The sequence below is a fragment of the Salvelinus alpinus genome, chromosome 8 (genome assembly GCF_045679555.1).
Source record: "Salvelinus alpinus chromosome 8, SLU_Salpinus.1, whole genome shotgun sequence".
Classification (NCBI taxonomy): Eukaryota; Metazoa; Chordata; class Actinopteri; order Salmoniformes; family Salmonidae; genus Salvelinus; species Salvelinus alpinus.
In genome coordinates this window covers 45,171,560-45,196,024 of record NC_092093.1, presented here as the reverse complement: position 1 = coordinate 45,196,024, position 24,465 = coordinate 45,171,560, and the positions used below count along the sequence as shown (strand labels likewise).

The 24,465-nt window shown below is 41.8% G+C and overlaps 1 protein-coding gene across 3 annotated transcripts in view; it reads left to right on the top strand.

Annotated features, from left to right (window-relative positions):
- The first annotated feature begins 15,978 nt into the window (after positions 1–15,978).
- Positions 15,979–24,465, top strand: part of LOC139583205 (dual specificity protein phosphatase 10-like) — a 58,423-nt gene continuing 49,936 nt past the window's right edge. For all 3 annotated transcript variants that reach the window (XR_011676507.1, XR_011676508.1, XM_071414038.1), the window contains exons 1-2: positions 15,979–16,269; positions 21,568–22,435. Coding sequence is in view for 1 of the 3 variants with exons in the window: in XM_071414038.1 (XP_071270139.1) it covers positions 21,616–22,435 (820 nt within the window). In the remaining 2 variants the exon portion in view is untranslated. The remainder of the gene's footprint in view (positions 16,270–21,567; positions 22,436–24,465) is intronic.

The following is a 24,465-nucleotide window of genomic DNA, read 5'->3' as shown; positions in this document are numbered from 1 at the left end:
CCTTTTCTCAAAAGTGAGTTTACAAGTTTATCAACTTTCAAAGCAGAATTACTTTCCCATTGTTCCTCAAAAATGCAGTATATGATATACCATTTGTAGCTCTGAGTCTCCACCTTTTACCAATGTAAAAAACACCATTTCAAATTTTGCTACATAAGACCGAATCCAGGTGGTGAGTCACATATACTTTTCTAGGCGAACATAAAGCGGATATACAGTACACAAATATAGGTTGAGGGCAGGTTACTTTTAAAAAAGCAATGTAAGAAAACCTGTTTCTCGGGTTAACTAGGACAACCTATTTCCTAGGCTACAAGAGGTTAAGTTGTGACAGCGCTTGGGCTGGTCTTTAAGTGAACACAGGAAGTGGTTGAGCTTCTTCCTGTGCTTCAGAACCAGCAAATACCACACTGTGAACTAGCTGTCAGATTTTCCAAATACAGAGCGAGAAACACGTACAACCCCACGTCGCCCTGTTTAGCATCAAAGTTTTGACATGATCTGGTATCATGCGTGTCATCGGTCAATGAAGGAAACCTGTGAGTTCATTTTATCATGTGTTCCAAGCCTTGACATTAAGAAAGCTCCCATTAAAGTGAAACAGACTGAACCATATCTGCAGCCAAAGATGATTTGGGCCTGAGAAATTGAAGATACAAGATACAGGAACATTCTTTTCCCAATGGGGACCTTATGACCTCATATGGCACATGGGCATTTCTCTAGTGCTGCTGTGTCAAATCATGAATAATTTATGTTGTGGACACATGAAGATTGGTAAATAGATGTTCACTTAAATATAAATACAATAACGTGAGTAGTCCTAAAAGCTAATGAACATGAATTTGCAAGTTCCCTTCCCAAAGATACTGTATACTGTATGCCATAGCACGACTGTAAAAAAACAACAAGCCTCCATTTAGATATCTCCATTGTAAATAAAAAATTCCTGTAATGTAAGTATTATTATTTATGGTAACCAAGGTACATTTTGTTCTACAACAGTTTACAGTGCAAGTCAAACTTTGGACTGAAAAGTGGGGTGAAATTTTCCAGATAAACTAGTTGAACAACTAAATGAAAAAAAAAATGCATGTTAACATATCAAGGACTTTCCCACAATTAATTTACATGTGTGTACATAAAAGTATGGTCATAAAAATAGATGGGAATACTCTCTTTTGTTTCAAACAACACATCTGAAGAGTAGGCTTCCAAACTGAAAATGAAATACCATGAATGTGTCTGATTTATGCAATCCTGGTTTAAATGTAATTTTTCAACATTACATTAGGTAATGTGACTAGTTTGACATGTTTTTTTTTACAAACAGAACAGAGGCTGCATACTGAATGAAATTCTACAATAAAATGCACTGGCAATAAATAATTTTGCGATCTTTCAATGTCTGGTTAATAAATCACAGGACTGTGGTTCATCATGAAAAGTGACAAGACGCAAAACGCTACACACAAAAAATGAGGGTTCCTCAAGGGTTCTTTGGGAAGGGTGGTGGTTCTTTGTGGAACCATACTGACCCAAAGTACCCTTTGAGCCTTTAAATGGTTCTTTGAAGTTCAAAAAATGTTTTTTTCCCAGAATATTTTGGGGTGTGGTTTGTGCACAGCTCTTTTTGTGCAACCATGAGTGAGTGTCATTTCAGTTTATCTAATCTGTTGTGTTATGCTATTTCATGTTATATACTGTATGACTACGGCCAGTGATGGTGTTTTGTGAAAGACTCACATATGGCCTTCTGTCAATTGAGAACGGTTGACTAAGTCAGTAGTTCTAAATTGTCACGTATACTCCCTCTCCGGCGCTCTAGGTCACCAGGCTGCTCATTACGCACACCTGTCACCATCGTTACCGCGCCAGTGCCTTATCAGACTCAGACAGACTTCATCACCTTCCTGATTACCTTCCCAATATCTGTCACTCCCTTTGGTTCCTTCCCCAGGCGTTATTGTTTCTGTTCATGTCTGTACACTACCCGTGTTTCTTGTTTTGGTCTATGTTCATTTATTTACTAAATACACTCACTGAACTTGCTTTTTTGTTACATCAATTCTCTCCTCAGGGGCCCCTAGCTGTCCCAGAGCTAGCACACCTGATTCAACTTGTTAATAAACACAATAATAAAACCTATTGAAATTGTAAACTATAGTATGGCCATTAAACCAGCATAAAAAAAACCTGTATGGTTATTCAAAAAACCTTTGAGATTGAGCAAGGTTATTTATATAACCATTCTCCATAAAGGTTCTACGAAGAACCATAAGAAAAGGCTATATATACACAGATGCAAGATCTTAATTTGATCACTCTTTTGTGCAGGAAATGCAAACTTGTGTATTCATGGCAATTTTAGGCTTCTAATGGTTGCAATTTCCATTTTAAAATGTCAGACTTCATTTTCCCTAATGAAAAATGCATTAACCCCTCCAAAACATGCATATTAATTATAATCCACATAATGATTTAAATTTTCTGTTGCTGCAGGATTATTTTCCTGCTGTAGCAAACTGGCTCAAATTAAGATCCTATATTTGTAGTCCTAAAAAGGGTTGTATCCATAGCAGAACCCTTTTTTGGTGGTGTATATAACATTTTTTAATGGTTATTTATAGAACCTTAGGATAGGGGTCTTTATAACACCATACAGGTTCCATTTAGAACCTTATGAGCATGGTTCTTTATAGAACCTTCAAAAAAGGTTCCATATAACAACAAAAAGGGATCCGCTATGGTTACACGCCAAATAAACCTTATTTGGCACTATATAGAACTATTTTAGAGTGTCGGTTGCATAGCATTCATGCAGTTTCTCTAAGCTATTTCTAGGTTTGACAAACATAGAATCTATGCGCATGAAGCTAAACCATTCTATAGGACAAACTAGCCTTTCAAAATACCTCACTAACATCAGTGTGACATAATCCTCCAACCAACGTTGACCTGTACTTTTATTTCACGTTTTGTAACCAGACAAACCGGCTCAGTTTGCAAAAAGCACATCAGCCACGCTGTCAGTGTTAGCATGGGTCTCACTGGGGAAAGCTGATGAATCTGCTATGCGGAGTCATTTGTTGTGTATTTTTCAGAAATCCCAGAGTACAACCGTGTTGTGTATTTTGGAAGAGGCTTTTGAATATAACAAAATCACTTTATTTTTTACTAGAGGAAACAGTTGTGGCTTTCACTAGCTCCTGACAAGTAGGCTGCATAGCCTTTGCTGTCCTGATTGGTGCACACTACATACTGTTATCCTACCACAGAAAACAATAGGAGAACATCATCAAGAATTGGTCTGGTGATATTATTTTGGTTACTATTGGAAAATGTGACTAAGATGAATATTGATTCATGGTTGGTGATTAATTGTTATGTTTATTCAACCTAGGACAATTACTGTAAGTGCTTTTCATGAACATGAAAGGGGAATTTCACACTGGCTCTGTCACAGCATATGGTCATTATTATATTGACAACATTACATTTTTGTCATAAACATCAACATTATCCAAACCACAAGCTAGAAAGAGCGCATTTTCATTTTACCGGTAGAATCTGGAAGTTTTGAATTCCTGTGTATTCGTCTGCTCATAGTGAACCACAGTCCACCCTTACAAAAAAAGATTGCAGTATAACTGCAATTAGAGTGCAGTATAACAGCAGTATGCTGCAAATACTGCATCCAAACTGACAAACATTTTTTTACTGCAGTGTTTTTGCAGTGCAAATGCAGTTAGAGTACAGTATAACTGCAGTTACTGCACTTCTACTTCAGTTTCAAAACGGCAATGTTTTTTTTTATGAGGGCAGCATTCATAGTGAATGCAGATAGCACCCTGTTAGGTAGATGGGGCGTGCCCACAAACTTGGTTCATGACGTTGTTTACAACACAGAAATCTCAGAACTTCTCCAGGCACATTTTTTTTATACGTTTGTTTTTTAACTACCGTTTGTCATCATGCCCGCGTGGTGTTCTGTCTGGCTGTCCTAATTACAACCAAGCACGAAAAAGTGTTATCTTTCACCTTTCTACCTACCAGAGATTTATCCAGATGCTGCCAGTGGTTTGCGGATATGAAGAATGATGCTTACGGTGACCAAAGATTATCAGAGTGATTTTCAGGCTGAACGGATGGGGAATCCATTTAGACGATAGCTGAGAAGTGATGCGATTCCATCGTTTTCTCCCTTCACAACAAAATGAAAGATTCTCAATTCGAGGTAGCGTAACGTTAGCTGGACTAGTTAAATTAGCTGCGTTAGCTAACATTACAGTCTTGTATTGAACTCTGAAAGCCATCAGCAAAATCATATTGCTAGCTCTCATTTGGATACACACTGTCAATCAATTTCGCCAATGCCATGGTAGTCACTGCTAGACTGGTAGCTACCTTCAGCAGAGTAAGCATGTTTGTTTGTCTGTTTGTCCTATCTTGGACTAATGTTAGCTAACGTAAGCTAGCTAATGTTAACAAATAAGAGTAACTCAATCTGGTAGCCATCTATTCCACCCTTGTCTGGAAAACACTAGAATTGTCTATATAGCTAAGTATTTGTTATAATAAATGAGCATTTTCTAAATTCAAACTGAACCCCTGCAACTGGACATAAAAATTTTCTGAGACTCCTGTTTCCACAAATCGAGGACGAAGACAGCATCAAAAATGCTGTGCTACACCAAACAGTACCTATCCTGTAACTCCCAGTAATGGTTACCAAACATATTTGGTTAAATCACATTGTCTGGTGTATCAATTTGTAGCTAAGAGAACTGATGATCAGCAGATGATGGGAGAGGTGGTCATGATAAAATTGCCATTCCAAAGAAACATACAGTAAGTTCAGAGAACAAATGTATAGCTGTGGGAGGTGTGTTGTCATGATCAAACTGCCATTCAGCTCCTCTTGAGTCATCTTCTGCTTGAAATCCAGCATAATGTCCAATCCATAGAGATTGGATAAGGTTCACAGGAGTCCGTTCTACAGTGACATGCGCAGGCAAAGGAATTATTTCTCTCTCTGAGAATCCACTCTAGAAAGAAGCCCAGGCACCACACAGTATTGCCTGTAAGACAAAAAAAAGATAATAAATGATACTCCATTGCACAGCTTAAACAACAGTTGAACTGTGCCAGCATAACACTATTAGGGTAGACTAGTTGAACATGCATACATGTGCATAGGCACAGAGATTACATTTAGAACAATATCTAGCCTAATAGAAATAAATATGGCATAGCCTTCAACCTTTGCACAGTGACCAGACAGTACAAATGTACCTAGGTAAGTAGGTAGGCAGACAGTATCTATCTACAGCCATGTCTAACGGGCATGCTTGGACAAATATTTTTTATAGTAAAACCAGCTTATCATTTTTAGAGATGTACAACATTTAAATTGTTGTATTATTTTTTCTCCTCACTGTTAGCTAGTAAACTTAAGTAGCAAGCTTGCTGGATAGCCTATAATTGTTATTCATATCAGTTTGGAATCCTATCTTGCGTCATGCCTATAATTTTGTGATTTTGAAATGCATCCATGGTCATTGTCAATTATGTTACATAGCTAGCTAGTAAAACTATGTACAGTTGCTGATGTTACATGTGTGATGAAATGGGTTGAGGAATCAGGCGCAGGGAGCAGAGAACAAGCCTGCACAACAGCCGGCGGGCATTACCAGCTTAAATAGCCCAAATCAAAACCAACCTAGAAACAGGTGAAACCAATAAGACCAAACCAACTGAAAAAGGAAAAGGGGATCGGTGGCAGCTAGTAGACCGGTGACGACAACCGCCGAGCGCCTCCCGAACAGGAAGAGGAACCGCCTTCGGTGGGATTCGTGACAACATGTTTGCTAAAAAGTTACATAAGGGAGGCCTGGTGCATAGTAATAAGTTAGCAGGTGCCAGGCTAACTAGCTAGCCAACTCCAGTCATGTGCTAACATTTGCTGATAAACCTAGCTTTAGATAGCTGGTTGTAACGTTATCGCCTGCTGTTAAGTAGCCATATCTACGACTAAAAAGAGAAGAGGTTTTCGAATCGAGATACAATAGATCTCTCATGGTAAAACCACTTCTATTTTATGTCATGGATATGACTACCTGTATTGTTTAGCTAACTTAGCTAGCTAGCTACCTAAGTTAGCAAACTGGGAAAAAACATGATGTCCCCCCACTGTACCACAAAAGTATGTTAGTCAGTAATACACAATATGGGTTTCAGTAGATAAACTAAAGATATCTAGATTGCTTGCAGGAAAAATAACTTACTAGCCACCATATTTGTCATCTGCCCTCTTGGTGCTGGAACTGGCTGTTGCTGAGCCTATAGCAAAATCCAACTCCTTGTTTCGAATCCTCCTCGCTATATTCCGGTTGAAACATGTATGTCACCATGTAGCAAAAAAAAAAGCTCCATCTTCGAATTCGTGTTGATGAGAGGAATCACTTGAAGCCATTGTGCTCTGGTCAGTTATTTCCGTTTTGCCAAATGGATTGTGTCCGCCTACCTTTCAAAAAAGTCTGCCTTTGGGGCAGAACGGGGCCAGAGTACGAAGCACCGCCCATACGAGTTGTAGTCATTCAGATACGGGAAAAATTGTGTCAGCTTGTATAATTAGCAATGATTAGCAATGCTGATAGGAACATCGCTGAAAGATGTTCAAAGGCTCTATCGAATAAGGACAACCATATCTACATGCACAAAACTTATAGTGCCTTTGCAAAATTCCAAAAAGCAGGACTACATTTATTTTCAGCCCCCCCCCCCCCCCCATAAATACACCAGAGGCCGTGATACAGTGTATCACTCAGCGTGCAAAACCCAGACCTGCCTTACTCCTGGGCAATTATTATGAAACACATCTCACTGTCCTAGAAATGCCTCAGACATGATGAAAACAATCCCAGATTCCCCCTGGGTGAAATTCCCCTTTAACAGTGACACATATTCATAACAACACAACCCGGTTGTGATCACACCACCATCACCAACTGCCGATGCTATTTCAACATTGACTATTAGTATTCATTTGAATCTTATGTAAATCTGAACGTGTTGTATTTCCTGTATCTACACCTGCATCCATTTTTAGCACATTCAGCTAAAACAATAACACCAGGAGTAGGTTACTGCCTTTACATTTTTAGCATAATGTCAGGTGAAATAGTTAATGGGATCAACATAACAAAACGTAACATAACATAACAAAACAGCAACAACACCAATCACACTCTCTATCAAACTATGATACCATACACTTAATTGTGGACATTGATACGATTATACTAGGGTCTTGCGGGTTGAACGATTATTCATGGCCAGGTCTCAGATAATTCAATTTGGATGGGGCTTTGATCAGCTCCAGCCACACATTTATAAATACCCCCTCTGTGCAGCTGCTAAGAATAGAAGCAATAATAAATGTCCTGCATTGTTCAAGGCTGCCAACGGGTATAAATAGAGAGTCTCGGTGAGACCCTCTCCCCACGACATGTGTCCTGTCATATGGGAGCATGTGCTCAACGGGCCACTTAATTACCCCAACAACAATATTACCTCCCATACAATTCTGATAACTCCATGAAGGACATAACAATATAATTTAAGAACAAAATACCCTTTTCAAACATCTTTCCCATAAATACAGGTATTTTATCAACCAGCATATTTGAGTTCAGCCATAATATTTTTTGCAATATTTGTTCTATCTTTTCAGGGGGATGAAATTGAAATTGTAGCCAGCTCTGCAATGCTTGTTTGAAAAAGACAGATTCTTTGAAAAAAGGCAAAAATTCAATTTTTAAACAATGGATGAACTTTTCTTATTAATCTACTTGAGAACCATTTAGGGTTCAAAGAAAACTTTTGAATGAGTGAAGCTTTTAGAGAGAGGTTTAGTGCTTTTATATTTAATAATCTCAACCCACCCAGTTCATATTCATTATATAGATAGGCACGTTTTATTTTGTCTGGTTTAGCGTCCCAGATAAAGCGAAATATTTTTTGCTCATATGATTTGAAAAACAAATCATCAGGAGTAGGCAGCGCCATAAGTAAGTGAGTAAACTGAGATATGACTAAGGAGTTAATCAGGGCAATTTTTCCATAAATAGACAGCTATTTACCTCTCCATGGTTGCAGGATCTTGTCTATTTTTACAAGTCTTCTATTGAAATTCATTGTGGAGAGCTTATTTATATATTTTGTGATATGAATACCGAGTATGTCTACTTCACCATCAGCCCATTTTATAGGTAAGCTGCAGGGTAATGTTGTATTTTTTAAGGATCCAATACGTAATATTGTACACTTATCATAATTAGGTTTTAGTCCAGAGAGTACAGAAAAGTTATCTAGATCTTTTATGAGACATTGCAGGGATCTAGCTTGCGGCCTTAACATAAAACTTGAGTCATCGGCATACATGGATACCTTTTGTTTTTAAGCCTTGGATTTCTAATCCTCTAATGTTGTTATTGGATCTGATTTTAATAGCTAGCATTTCCATGGCCATAACGAATAGATATGGTGACAGCGGACACCCTAGTTTAACTCCTCTTGGCAATTCAAAACTCTCTGAGAAGTAGCCGTTATTTACTATTTTACACCTGGGGTTGCTATACATTCTTTTTATCCATTTTATAAGAGAATTACCGAAATTGAAAAAATCCAGGCATTTATAAATAAAATCCAGTCTTACTTTATCAAATGCCTTTTCAAAATCTGCTATAAATACCATTCCTGGCTTCTTATATGTTTCATGATGTTCTATTATTTCTAGTAGTTGTCGTATATTATCTCCAATGTATCGTCCATGTAAAAAACCTGTCTGATCAGGATGAACAATACCTGGTAAAACCCTTTTAATTCTGAGTTGCATCACAACATTGAAGTGTAAGGGGCTTCCAGTTTTTTAGATAGACTGGGTCTTTATATTTGCCATCTGGGTCTTGTTTTAATAATAGAGAAATCAGACCTTCCTGCTGAGTACCTGGCAGACTACCATTTCTATAGGAGTAGTTAAAACAATCTAACAATGGAGCTTTTAGTATATCAAAAAATACTTGATATACCTCTACCGGTATGCCATCAAGCCCTGGGGTTTTTTCAGACTGAAAGGATTTAATAGCCTCAAAAAGTTCTTCCTCTAATTTGGCCTTCGCACTAATTTGGCCTTCGCACTGATCTTTCTGTATATTTGTTAATTTTCCATTTTTTATATTATTTGGAAAGAATTCCTTACCGTAATCTTCATTCAGTGGGAGAGGATGAGACGGAAAAGAGAATATCTGCCTAAAATAATTGGCTTCCTCTTTTAAAATATAATTCGGAGAATCATAGATGACTTCGTCTTCAGTAACGAGTTTCGGCAAATTATTTTTGTTAGCGTTCCTGTATTGGAGATTCAGGAAGAATTTTGTGCTTTTCTCTCCATATTCCATCCAGTTTGCTTTATTTTTGTAATAGATTACATTAGATCGTTCTTGAATAAGTTCCTCAAGTCAAAATAAAACATAATAAAAGTGCATTTGAATGACACTAAGTGGCAGTGTTAAAAAAAGAATAAATACAATTTAATTAGTTATTCTACAGTAATAGACTTGTATCAAACCATGGTGGACGTGTTGTTCTGGTGGACCATACTTTTACAATAGGTGTTAATTGATTCTTGAAAGGACATACACTGAGTGTACAAAATATTAAGAACTTCCTAGTATTGAGTTGCCCCTCTCCCAAACATCCTCTTTTAAATTTTTATTTTTATTTATTTCACCTTTATTTAACCAGGTAGGCTAGTTGAGAACAAGTTCTCATTTACAACTGCGGCCTGGCCAAGATAAAGCAAAGCAGTGTGACAAAAACAACAACACAGAGTTACACATGGAATAAACAAACATACAGTCAATAATACAATAGAAAAAGTCTATATACAGTGTGTGCAAATGAGGTAGGATAAGGGAGGTAAGGCAATAAATAGGCCATAGTGGCGAAATAATTACAATATAGCGCCCTCAGAACAGCCTCAATTCATCGGGCATGGTCTCTACAAGGTGTTGAAAGCGTTCCACATGGATGCTGGCCTATGTTGACTCCAATGCTTCCCACAGTTGTGTCAAGTTGGCTGGATGTCCTTTGGGTGGTGGACCATTCTTGATACACACGGGAAACGGTTGAGTGTATATATTTTGTCTTGCCCATTCACCCTATGAATGGCACATATACACAATCCATAGCTGTGTTCGAATACCCATACTAACATACTGTATACTACATACTTAATGAGTATATACTACATACTATGTATTATTAGTTCATTTTAGTATACTGGAAACGAACGGTATCGTTTCAGTTGAGCATACCAGAGCCCCGCCTTTCTACCGGAAGTTGATGCTGTTGCTAGATTGTTAGTTTAACAAACGACTAGCTAAGCATTCGTAAATTCAATCTGGAGTGTGCCCTCTAAATTCAGAGCGTTGTCAGATTGTCCATTTGTAAATTCAGAGCACACACTGGACGCTCTGGCCAAGGAGTAGGTTTGATCCGAGCATTCTGCCCTCACAACGGCAGTCAGGCACCCAAGCTAACTGGCTAACGTTGGCTAGCTTGCTAGCTACTTCCAGACACAAATGAGAGAACAACTCACTCTGACCATTTTACTCGCCCTAGCAGAGCTGGATAGGCTGTTTTCATGTTATCCAGAGCATTGGTGACTGTACCTGTGCTGCTGGGAACAATTTAGTTACGCTTTTTTTTTGCCAACATTTACTGACACCGTGTCACGTCCTGACCATAGTTCTTGTGTGTTTTGCTTGTTTAGTGTTGGTCAGGACGTGAGCTGGGTGGGCATTCTATGTTGTGTGTCTAGTTTGTCTGTTTCTGTGTTCAGCCTAATATGGTTCTCAATCAGAGGCAGCTGTCAATCGTTGTCCCTGATTGAGAATCATATATAGATGGCTTGTTTTGTGTTGGGGATGGTGGGTGGTTGTCTTCTGTCTTTGTGTTCTGCACCAGATAGGACTGTTTCGGTTTTCACATTTCTTGTTTTGTTGTTTGTAGTGTTCACGTATTCTTTATTAAATCATGTTGAACACTAGCCGCGCTGCGTTTTGGTCCTCTCCTTTCATCCCAGGAAGAAAGCCGTTACACACCGGGCCATATTCAATGGGTGTTGAGCATTCGTAAAATCATCAGTTATTCTGTGCGAGAGTGCTCTGAAATCGAAGTAGATAGCCATTGAATCGTGGCGCAGGAAGAAATGGCAGCAGTTTTACGGGCGCCCAACCAATTGTGCTATTATGTGTTTTTTTTGTAACTTATTTTGTACATAATGTTTCTGCAACCGTATCTTACGGCAAAAAATAGCTTCTGGATACCAGGACAGTGATCACTCACCTCGGATTAGATTAAGATGTTTTCTTCAACAAGCAGAATGCAAAGGACATTCTCCGAACACCCGACAAGGCCAACATCCCAGTTATTTGCAAGAGGAAGTGACACAGGTACAGAGGACACAGAGCGGGGTGCCTCGTAAGGATCCGCAGAAGACAAGTGGGAAAGCTGCAATTACCATCAATATTACCCGCCAACGTGCAATCATTGGACAATAAATTAGACGAGGTACGATCACGAATATCCTACCAACAGGACATCAAAAACTGTAATATCTTATGTTTCACGGAATCGTGGCTGAATGATGACATGGATATTCAGCTAGCGGGATATACGCTTCACCGGCAAGATAGAACAGCACACTCCGGTAAGACTAGGGGGGGGGGGGGGGGGGGTCTGTGCATATTTGTAAACAACAGCTGGTGCACGAAATCTAAGGAACTCTCTAGATTTTGCTCACCTGAAGTAGAGTATCTTGTGATAAAATGCAGACCACACTATTTGCCTAGAGAGTTTTCAGCTATACTTTCCGTGGCTGTTTATTTACCACCACAGACGGATGCTGGCATTAAGACCGCACTCAGTCAGCTGTATGAGGAAATAAGCCAACAGGAAACCACTCACCCAGAGCTGATGCACCTAGTGGCCGGAGACTTTAGTGCAGGGAAACTTAAATCAGTTCTACCTAATTTCTATCAACATGTTACATGTGTAACCAGAGTTGGAAAAAAATTCTAGAGCACCTGTACTTCACACACAGAGACGTGTACAAAGCTCTCCCTCGCCCTCCATTTGGTAAATCAGACCACAATTCCATCCTCCTGATTCCTGCTTACAAGCAAAAATTAAAGCAGGAAGCACCAGTGACTCTGTCATTAAAAAAGTGGTCAGATGAAGCAGATGCTAAACTGCAGGACTGTTTTGCTATCACAGACTGGAACAAGAAATATTCCGATGGCATTGAGGAGTACACCACATCAGTCACTGGCTTTATCAATAAGTGCATCGAGGACGTCGTCCCCACAGCGACTGTACATACATACCCCAACCAGAAGCCATGGATTACAGGCAACATTCACACTGAGCTAAAGGGTAGAGCTGCTGCTTTCAAGGTGCGGGACTCTAACCCGGAAGCTTATAAGAAATCCTGCTATGCCCTCCGATGAACCATCAAACAGGCAAAGCTTCAATACAGGGCTAAGATTGAATCGTACTACACCGGCTCCGACGCTCGTCTTATGTGGCAGGGCTTGCAAACTATTACAGACTACAAAGGGAAGCACAGCTGCGAGCTGCCCAGTGACACGAGCCTACCAGATGAGCTAAATCACTTCTATGCTAGCTTCGAGGCAAGCAACACTGAGGCATGCATGAGAGAATCAGCTGTTCCGGACAACTGTGTGATCACGCTCTCCATAGCCGACGTGAGTAAGACGTTTAAACAGGTCAACATTCACAAGGCCGCAGGGCTAGATGGATTACCAGGACGTGTACACTGAGCATGTGCTGACCAACTGGCAAGAGTCTTCACTGACATTTTCAACCAGTCACTGACTGAGTCTGTAATACCAACATGTTTCAAGCAGACCACCATTGTCCCTGTGCCCAAGAACACTAAGGTAACCTGTCTAAATGATTACCGACCCGTAGCACTCACAACTGTAGCCATGAAGTGCTTTGAAAGGCTGGTAATGGCTCACATCAACACCATTATCCCAGAAACCCTAGACACACTCCAATTTGCATACCGCCCCAACAGATCCACAGATGATGCAATCTCTATTGCACTCCACACTGCCCTTTCCCACCAGGACAAAAGGAACACCTACGTGAGAATTGCTATTCATTGACTACAGCTCAGCGTTCAACACCATAGTACCTTCAAAGCTCATCACTAAGCTTAGGATCCCGGGACTAAACACCTCCCTCTGCAACTGGATCCTGGACTGATCGCCGACAACGACGAGACAGCCTATAGGGAGGAGGTCAGAGACCTGGCCGGGTGGTGTCAGAATAACAACCTATCCCTCAACGTAACCAAGACTAAGGAGATGATTGTGGACTACAGGAAAAGGAGGACCGAGCACGCCCCCATTCTCATCGACGGGGCTGTAGTAGAGGAGGTTGGGAGCTTCAAGTTCCTTGGTGTCCACATCACCAACAAACTAGAATGGTCCAAACACACCAAGACAGTCGTAAAGAGGGCACGACAAAGCCTATTCCACCCTCAGGAAACTAAAAAGATGTGGCATGGGTCCTCAGATCCTCAAAAGGTTCTACAGCTGCAACATCGAGAGTATCCTGACTGGTTGCATCACTGCCTGGTACGGCAACTGCTCGGCCTCCGACCGCAAGGCACTACAGAGGGTAGTGCGTACGGCCCAGTACATCACTGGGGCTAAGCTGCCTGCCATCCAGGACCTCTACACCAGGCGGTGTCAGAGGAAGGCCCTATAAATTGTCAAAGACTCCAGCCACCCCAATTATAGACTGTTCTCTCTACTACCGCATGGTAAGCGGTACCGGAGTGCCAAGTCTAGGACAAAAAGGCTTCTCAACAGTTTTTACCCCCATGCCATAAGACCCCTGAACAGGTTATCAAATGGCTACCCGGACTATTTGCATTGTGTGCCCCTACCCAACCCCTCTTTTACGCTGCTGCTACTCTCTGTTTATCATATATGCATAGTCACTTTAACTATACATTCATGTACATACTACCTCAATTAGCCCGACCAACCAGTGCCTGTATATAGCCTCGCTACTGTATATAGCCTCGCTACTGTTATTTTTCACTGTCTTTTTACTGTTGTTTTTATTTCTTTACTTACCTATTGTTCACCAAATACCTTTTAAAAAATTGCACTGTTGGTTAGTAAGCATTTCACTGTAAGTTCTACACCTGTTATATTCGGCGCATGTGACAAATAAACTTTGATTTGATGTAAATAATCAAGTCAATAAACATTGGGTAGTTTGATAGATAGCAGGTAGTTAATATACTGCCTGGCAAGTTAGATGTATTGGTAGCCAACTAACGTTAGGTAACTAGCTAACATACCGGTACATACATACTGCTATAATGCTATGTGGTTCGTAAGGATAGCGTAGCTAACAAATTGTCAGCCAACAGAACATGTAACGTAACTTATTTGAAAAGGCATTACCTTATTACATTTTCCCAACATTTTCTTAACATATGTCATCATTAGTTAAAGCAATGAATCTGTATCCGCTTTCGTCGGACTTCGGCTGCATATATTCCGCCATTTTCTTCAAATCTGAAAAGTTATGAAGCCACGCCCATTTTCTGAAGAATTGCAATATGGAACTTTTGGAATACTAACTATATCCATACTATGAGCATACTATATACTCAATTCACGTCACAAACAGTACGGTTAGTGCGGTTAGTATGAGTATTTGAACACAACTAGTGCCCCAATCGTCTCAAGGCATAAAAATAAATTCACTTGTCTCCTCCTCTTAATCTACACTGATTGAAGTGGATTTAACAAGTGAAATCAATAAGGGATCTTAGCTTTCACCTGGTCAATCTAGGTCATGGAAAGAGCCTAATGTTCATAATGTTTTGTACACTCAGTGCATATCCAAGAAGAACGTATACAGGCTATAATGAACAAGTATATGTCCATATAACCTAGATGTGCAAGCCACACATCACAGCATCTTGAGTAGGGTATTGGTTCAGGGTCTTATAAGCAGAGACATGAGCCCTTTCATATCTACATTAGGGTGGATATGAACCTTTAAATGTCCATATAATATACATTCCTAAGTCATAGCCCTACATCGAAATATATTGAGTAGGGTATTGGTTCAGGGTCTTATATGCAGAGACATGAGCCTTGTTATACAGTATCTACTAGGGAGAACCTAGGCATGGCTATTCTGGAGCAAGACATCACATGACTATAATTATCCATGATACACCCCTAAATGAGCAAATTGTCAAGATCATTTCCAATGAACATGAATCACAGACAGGCTAATTGAAGGCACCTGTGGCCATAACCTTATATAATAGGCTATTGTAGATGATGCATTACCATTGTAATATCATAGCCTAGCTGCATAATATGAATCACTATAAACCAGTTTCCCTCTAAAAAAACAATCATTATTAAACTATTAAATTGCATGCAACTACTAGTGGTAATGACTGTATTTTCTGCATAAATAGGCGGAGAAGAACGCATTAAAGACGAAACAGGATGAACGAATTTCTAATCTGAGAATGTTATCATCAGTCTACACTTGCTTCACTCTTCCTCGTAGCGCACTTTTGATTGGTTGCCAGTGACATCACCCTACTCTAATACATGGGACTCTGAGAAATGTTAATTTGAATATTTAAGGAGCAACCCAATTACTCACTCCGTCCTGTCTCTGCTCTCGTTGCCTTCTCAAAATCCATTGGATGAGAAAGCCAAATGTCCCTCCCCTCTGACTTTCTCATCCAATGTGTTTTGAGAAGGAGGCGAGGAGACAACAGAGAGTACACGAGGATGAACCATTGAGATTTACCCCTACCTACCCGATTTTTAAGACCCGCAGCGGAACACCCACTACTAGGTTGGTTCTCGCTGCGCTCTCACTGTACAAAACGACTAATTTAATATTAATGAAGTCGTTTATTGGCTCATACCCGTGCCAATCCTAAAGTGCCACTTCTCTAGGTTGGCTGAACCCCTTGTATATTATTACTGGGGACCAAGGCTAAAAGTAAAAATGTTGCGGATCCACGGCACTGGGAAAGGCTGAATGGAATCAACATTGAGCACAAATAAAATTCGTCAACATTCAACCGGAGCACCCAAAATATTGTCTTACAAAAATGTAAGTAAACTTTTATAATTCCTTTATTGGGCGACCTTTCACAGTGTATATAGCTTACAAGTTGTATAGAAATTACGCTGACGTTATCAACATGAACAGACCATACTCAGCAATTTCAAGTCATAACAGTGCTAACGTTAAATATGAACGATTGGGAATTTGGGAATTTCACATGAAACTATAGGCTATTCGATATCCTATATCCTTTAGATCGAACTAATTTCCTTCATGTTAACCGCTGACAGATGATAAACTGCTGTTTTTTCAATATCACTTTTAACAAATATCTGTTACTGGCTACAATGTTGCCAAAATTATCCAGACTAGACTATCACTACAAATGATACAATGTTTTAACTATATGAGATAAATATTTGCTGTCCAACCGCGGCGTCTTTGAATTGGAATTGACATGTTTAATCTAATCAAACCGTGTCTGTACCGTCGAAGCCCTCCATACTTTTATTCTCAGCACGTCCTCATGCCGGTCTCTTCAATGAATGTACACCCTGTGATTTATTTGTCTACATTACCAGCCAGTTGAAACAGCTGGACACTAAATGCACGGCCCAGACGACGCGACCATGGGCGTCTTTTGATGTGAGGACATGGCTTATTACATCGTTATTATTACAACGTTTGATGAAATTTAAGCAGCCTCTCGCGCACCCCATGACTGTCCCAGATGTGATTTGGAGGGAGACCAAACTGCGGCGTAGCTCTACTACAGGTTGAGGCAGTATTCCAGTCTTTTTGTCACCTGAAATGCATAGCCTTATTGCACTGCAATGTGAAATTGACAGTAGCCTAGCTGCTTAGTCCAGACATTTGCTCTGTGAATTTCAATCCCCGTGTGACCTGCACATATTTGTGAGGATTATATTATTTGCTCATAGGCTACATATTCATTGGACACTCCACATATATCATATAGTCTATGGTTTATATCCACCCTCACTAAATGGTCAGTAGGCTCTCTGTTTTACCTGCATATTCCCATCACTGTGGTAGTTGTCTTGCAGACGTTTTACTTAGCAGATATTTGGTGAGTGTGTAGATGTTTAGTTTCTCATTCACTGTCCCCAGAGTCAGTGGCATTGGTCATCAACAAACCTCCATGCTATTCGATAGACGCTGTGGTTATTATTGATTCTACCCACGTCATAGTAGCCTATAGCAGACGTCTTCTCTGGTTTAACTGGGCCCGAACGGACCCGAGGACAATCAGACCCCAAGCCGAATGGACCCAATCTGTTGTGTATTGATATTCTAGTTTTGTCCCTTTAGTGCACCTGTAACCCCCTCTTGCCAACCTACGTTGAAAAACTTGGAATGTTCTTTCTGTGAAACGCATTAAACAATGTCCACGTTAATTTCTACTCCCGTCTCATGTCCTGTCCTTATATTAGTTGTATAAGTAATACAGTATGCTATACAACAAAACTGGCGACGAGGAAGAAACGTTCTCACGTTAGTGCTCATTATCTTCGGGCAGAAAGTCTGAGTTAAATTCAACGAGACCCTCGAGGGATAGGAAGAGTTAGCTGCGGAGGAAAGTGAAGTCAGGGTGAGTTAAAATTAAAAAAGGGTCTGGGAGTAAGGGACCGTCTGAAAAGTGTGAGAAAGAAAAATAAACCGAAAATGTCTGCGTTGGTTGGAAATATAGGAACATTTGATGAATCTGTGGAACAATGGAGCTCTTACACAGAACTTTTGAGTACTTTGTGTTGGCAAATGGAATTAAAACAGAAGTCGTTGTGCCAACGTTTTTGACTGTTATGGGAGGAAAAACATTCAATCTACTGCGCAGCCTGGTAACGCCTGAAAAACATTCAATCTACTGCGCAGCCTAGTAACGCCTGAAAAACATTCAATCTACTGCGCAGCCTAGTAACGCCTGAAAAACATTCAATCTACTGCGCAGCCTAGTAACGCCTGAAAAACATTAAATCTACTGCGCAGCCTGGTAACGCCTGAAAAACCTGGTGATCAATCATATGATGAAATTGTGGCTACCTTAAAAGGACATTATTCTCCCAAACTACTGATAGTCGCAGAGAGAATCAGGTTTCATAAGAGAAATCAAGAGGAGGGGAATCAATCTCACAGTTTGTGGCTGTATTGAAACAGTTATCTGAACACTGTGAATTTGGGCGATCAATGAGTGACACTATACGTGATAGGTTAGTGTGTGGCATGCATAGCGAGGCAATTCAGAAACGCCTTTTGACTGAGAGTAACATTGCAGAGAGCAATAGAAGTGAGTACGTCAATGGAAATGGCAAATAAAGACGCACAACAGTTAAGTGCATCGACCCAAGTGCCAAAGGTGTCTACAGAGTTAAAAAACAAGGCACGAGGTGGCAAGCCATGCTATCGCTGTGGGAAACCAGGTCACCAAGCAGAGGAGTGTTGGTGCAAAGACTTAGACTGCAGAAGTTGTGGAAAAAAGGGTCACATCGAACGTGCATTTAAAAACAAAAAGAGACAATCAAACAAAAGTACTGAACAAAGGAAAAGCGACTTCAGGGAGTACAAAAAGAAAGTGCATAAAATGGAGCACACAGAGGATGAACAAAGTGATACCCTGTCTGAAGGGGAAGAATCTTTGCATGTTTTGTCCATTTCAGACAATGGATACAGATACTGGGTGACACTGCTACTGGATGGAAACGCAGTACGGATGCAAGTGGACACTGGAGCAGCCATATCTTTGCTGTCTGAGGCTGTATACAAGGAGAAACTACATCACCTCACACATCACCTGACGCTGAAAACATACACCGGTGAGATTGTTCCAGTGAGAGGAAGCGTGATTGTTACAGTGGAGCTCAACAAACAGAAGGTAAAGCTACCACTCTACATTGTGAAAGGCAACCATCCAGCTTTGCTAGGATGCACATGGCTGTAAAAGATCAAACTAAACTGGCAGGAAATTCACATGGTTTCAAAAAAGGACACAAACCTACCAGGGATATTGAGGAAACACGCGGATGTGTTCAAAGGAGAACTTAGCAGTATGAAGGACATAACAGTTAAACTGACCGTGAAACCAGACAGCAAGCCAAAATGCTTCAAAGCTAGACCTGTCCCATACACCATAAAACCAAAAGTTGAAATTGAGCTAAACAGACTAGTGGAGAGTGGAGTATTGGATCCAGTGAATGTTAGTGAATGGGCTACACCCGTTGTTACAGTCATAAAAAAATATGGATCACTCAGACTCTGTGGTGATTTCAAAGTCACAATTAACCCAGTCTTGACTGCTGAAAAATATCGAAGACAAGGTCAAGTCATGATCTGCATGTCAAAAGATGAGGAACATGCCTCAGCTAATGCCACTACACCCATGGGACTTTCCAGAGGAGCCTTGACAGCGACATAGACTATGCAGGCCCACTGGAGGATTTTATGTTCTTAATCGTAGTTGCCGCACACAGCAAATGGCCTGAGGTCATAGTGATGAAGAGCACGTCAGCGGCGAGAACCATCGAAGAGCTACGGTCAATCTTCAGTCGCTTCGGCTTGCCAACGCAACTTGTTAGTGATAATGGCCCCCAACAGGTGTCTGAAGAGTTCCGGTCATTCATGGAAGCAAATGGAATTCAACACATCAAGTCAGCGCCATATCACCCTGCAACGAACGGCCTCGCTGAAAGGTTTGTCCAAACGATGAAGCAAGCTTTAAAATCATCACAAGGGAACGGCTCCCTCAATAGGCGTCTAAACACCTTCCTGTTAACCTACAGAAACACTCCCCACGCTACAACCAAAGTGGCACCCGCGTCAGCCATGATGAAAAGACAGTTTTGCAAGCGACTCGACCTGAGACCTCCAAAGACTAAACAGGTTGTACAGACACAACAGAGAGCACAGGTGGAGAGACGGAGCAAAGCAAAAGACAGAAGCTTCATAGCTGGAGAGAGAGTTCTTGCTCGGAACTACTGCAAAGGTCCAAAGTGGATACCAGCCACAGTGGTTGCACAAACAGGGCCTGTGTCCTACACAGTTCACACACCGGAAAACATCATCTGGAGGAGACACGCGGATCAACTGTTGCCAGGAACCAACCTCAGAGATGACTCCTGTCAAGTGACAAACCAAGATCAGCTACTGGAGACCTACCATGACTACGACCCATCACCTGAACATCCACTGCAGCAACCTAGAAATGTGGAAAGTGCTCCAGACTCACCTGAACCAGCCAGAGAGCCTATTCAGGGTACTGTTGCACCCCAGTCTGGGCATACACCATCACCACTCCGACTCAGAGACAATGTGACTTAGACTCACCTGTACGTCGTCATTACCATGCAAGAGAAAGACGACCTCCTGACAGGTTGACTATTTAGTTCAGACTAACCTCCGACATTGGGGCAGAATACACCCCAGGGTTAAGTCGGGGAACTGAGTCAGTCTACCCTCTTTCCCTAGTTTAAAAAAGGTTATTCTGAGAAGTTCATTTATTTACATTAAGAGAACTTATGTTAAAAAGACAACAATAGGCAAAACATTGAATCATCAAAGGTAAAGGGGGAGGAATATGTTGTGTCGATATTCTAGTTTTGTCCCTTTAGGGCACCTGTAACCCCCCCTTGCTTACCTATGTTGAAATGCTTGGAATGTTGTTCCTGTGAAACGCATTAAACAATGCCCATGTTAATTTGTGTGCTATACAACACAATCATTTTAAGAAAAGGGGACCCGGACTTGTACAATCAGATCCGAACGCAAATGGGCCCGACTACAACTATATCAGACCCAATTGGACCTTAATAAAATTAAAATAAAGATTATCAGCCACGTTGCTCTTCTCGTTAACGAATAGGTTTTCATATGTTGGCTAGGCCTTCTATAAGTGAACAGATTCACCTTATTACTGTAAAATAAATATGCTATAGGCTATGCAGAACCGTGGTCAGGTCCACTTGGGTCTATCAATAGACCCGAGACCGATGACAATCAAACAGGACCCGACCTGAACCTGAGGGAAAAGTTAGAATTTTGGATCCGGGCCCACTTGGGCCCCGGGTCGGGCTTGGGTATTCAGGTTAGGGTGGACCCATGAAGACCTATAGTCTATAGTGGATTCCGTTGGAGCACTCACAATCCTAATCTAGGCCCATATTCATAAAGCATCTCGGAGTGCTGATCTAGATTCAAGCTCCGTGTCAATGTAATCTTATTTATTATTATCTAAAAGGCAAAACATATCCTAAATCAGCAGTCCTACTCTGAACTGCTTTATGCATGCAAGCCCTGACATTTTGTTTCTTCTGTCAATCTTTCCCCATGTAGACTGGCTTCTTGTAGTTCTCCGTAGACGTCCCGACCCTCAGCCTCCCCATGCCTCCATCTCCCCTCGACGACAGAATTGTGGTGGCGCTGCCAAGGCCGATCCGACCTCAGGAACTCCGACTGTGCCTGGACACCAGCTACCTGGACACCACCGTCACCAGTCACGGCAGCAAGACAACTGTCATCAGCACCACGGTGGTGAAGATCCGGGCGACCAACCTCACGTATATGCCCTCATCCAACGGCTCCACGCGCTCCCTGTCGTGTGGATGCAGCAGTGCCAGCTGCTGCTCGGTCACCACCTACGAGAAGGACAGCAGGAACAACCAGCGCCACCAGCAGAGCCACCAGAGTCAGGTGAGCGCCAGCAGCCCCAACCTCAGCTATGCTGGACCCGCCTCTTCCTCCAACCCCATGGGCATGGTCCACCATGAGGCCTTTAGCGACCCCAGTCTCACCTCAGGCCCACCCAAGGCTCTAGGGTCCACCATCCGGGTCATCCACCCCAATGAGCTGGCCAAGAGAATGGCCAGATGCCCCATGGGCCACCTGGTCGGGACGGTCCCGGTCATCATCGATTGCCGACCCTTCATGGAGTACAACAAGAGCCACATCCAGGGCGCGGTACACATCAACTGTTCGGACAAGATCAGCCGGCGGCGGCTGCAGCAGGGCAAGATCACAGTGCTGGACCTCCTGTCGTGCCGCGAGTCTTCCGGCAAGGACTCCTTCAAAAGCATCTTCTCCAAAGAGATCGTGGTGTATGACGAAAACACCATGGATCCCCAGAGGGTGACCTCCTCGCAGCCCCTCCATGTGGTCCTGGATTCGCTGAGGAGGGAGGGCAAGGACCCCATCGTTCTCAAAGGTAGGACGAAGTTCTGGGCTCATATTCACAAAGTGTCTCAGATAAGGTAGTGTAGGAGTGCGGACCTAGCATCAGTTTTGCCTTTCAGATCATAATCTTGAGGTTCTCCGGAGGTTGTGTCGAAGCTTCAGTGAGTCAATGTAGAATCATCAGGGATGTTAACTGGAATTGTTGAAAGATGAGGATGAGGTCTTTCATATAAAACGCCTACAGGACTGTTTTAATTAGAGAATTTTTTAAGGGCTCTGGTTTGTCTCTGAGAGGATGAGAGAGATTGGTTTACGTAGCTGTAAGCTGGTCCGTCCAAGTCCTTTTCCAGAGTCTTTATGCTTCTGTTGTGAAGGAGATAGAGGTTTAGATGACAATAGGCAATGCAGTTGGTAGAGGTGCAATGGTGATATTTGCTATTGAATGTATGTCCCTGATGAATAGGCTCATGTTAGGTGTAAAGTAGATGTAAGGACTTTGTCTTGCCTCCACTGTGTGTAAGACTATTTCACTGTTACTCACACTGTAATTTACTTTGTACTACCCATATAAATTACAGTATGAAGGCCTAAACTGACACTTCTGCTTCATCTCCACGCACACGCACACACACACACACACACACACACACACACACACACACACACACACACACACACACACACACACACACACACACACACACACACACACACACACACACACACACACACACACACACACAGAGATCTTAATTTGGCAGGCAGCTCTAGTCCTGCCAGGGTATGTAACATGCTTTGGCTGTTGTGCAGAGACTAGGAGGCAGCTGTTCGTAAATACTGAGCCCTGTTGAGGCAGCAGCCTCTGGGTTAGTGCCATGTTTTATATCTTCGGTTCGTGTGTGTGTGAGTGTGTGTGTGCAGAGCTGGAGCAGCAGCAGCAGCAGGCTGTGTTCTGGGTTGGGGGCTGGGACATGTGTCTGCCGTCTGCTTCGCAGACGCCGTCTTGCAGGGAGATCATACTGTAGCACCTTGATGCCATCCCATCCTCCTACGGCTCTACTGTCCTCTCTACCCTCCTCTCCTCTCGACCTGGTGGCTTCCTCCATTCCTTCCCCCTTCCTTCCTTCTTCGCCCTCCCTCTGCTTCCGTCTCTGTCTGCGGCAGTGGGGAACAGGGAGTGGGCTATAGCAGAGCAGAATGTCTTGGTCTTTTTTTCTGATTTAATTCCCCTGAAATGCAGACATCTGCTGCTGCAGGAATCCAACGACTCAGCTTCAGCCCTGAGCTCCATCGACCCTGTATCTCCTGATATGTATGACTCTGTCTCGGCTGGTATCAACCGCCACCACCATACAGCAGAGAAGTGTGTGTGTGTGTGTGTGTGTGTGTGTGTGTGTGTGTGTGTGTGTGTGTGTGTGTGTGTGTGTGTGTGTGTGTGTGTGTGTGTGTGTGTGTGAAGGAACAGTGGTTATGTGGGTTTCCCAGCGTCAGTGTAATTTATAACAAGACATGATTAATTCTAATATTGATCATGGAGCGTCTTAGTGATGAATGGGATGAATTGGATCCTGTAGAAGAGAGGCCTCTAACCATAGACATAGGATGCGTCTCTAATGGCATTCTATTCCCTATGTACTGTTGTCGATGTGTTCCTGGTTCGAGCCCAGGTAGGGGCGAGGAGAGCGACGGAAGCTATACTGTTACACTGGCAATACTAATGTGCCTATAAGAATATCCAATACTCAAAGGTATATGAAATACAAATGGTATAAAACTTCTTACCTGGGAATATTGAAGACTCCAGCTTTCATATGTTCTCATGTTCTGAGCAAGGATCTTAAACGTTAGCTTTCTTACATGGCACATGTTGCACTTTTAGTTTCTTCTCCAACACTTTGTTTTTGCATTATTTAAACCAAATTGAACATGTTTCATTATTTATTTGAGGCTAAATTGATTTTATTGATGTATTATATTAAGTTAAAATAAAAGTGTTCATTCAGTATTGTTGTAATTGTCATTATTACAAACCCCCCAAAATATTGAAATGTTTTAGTTTTT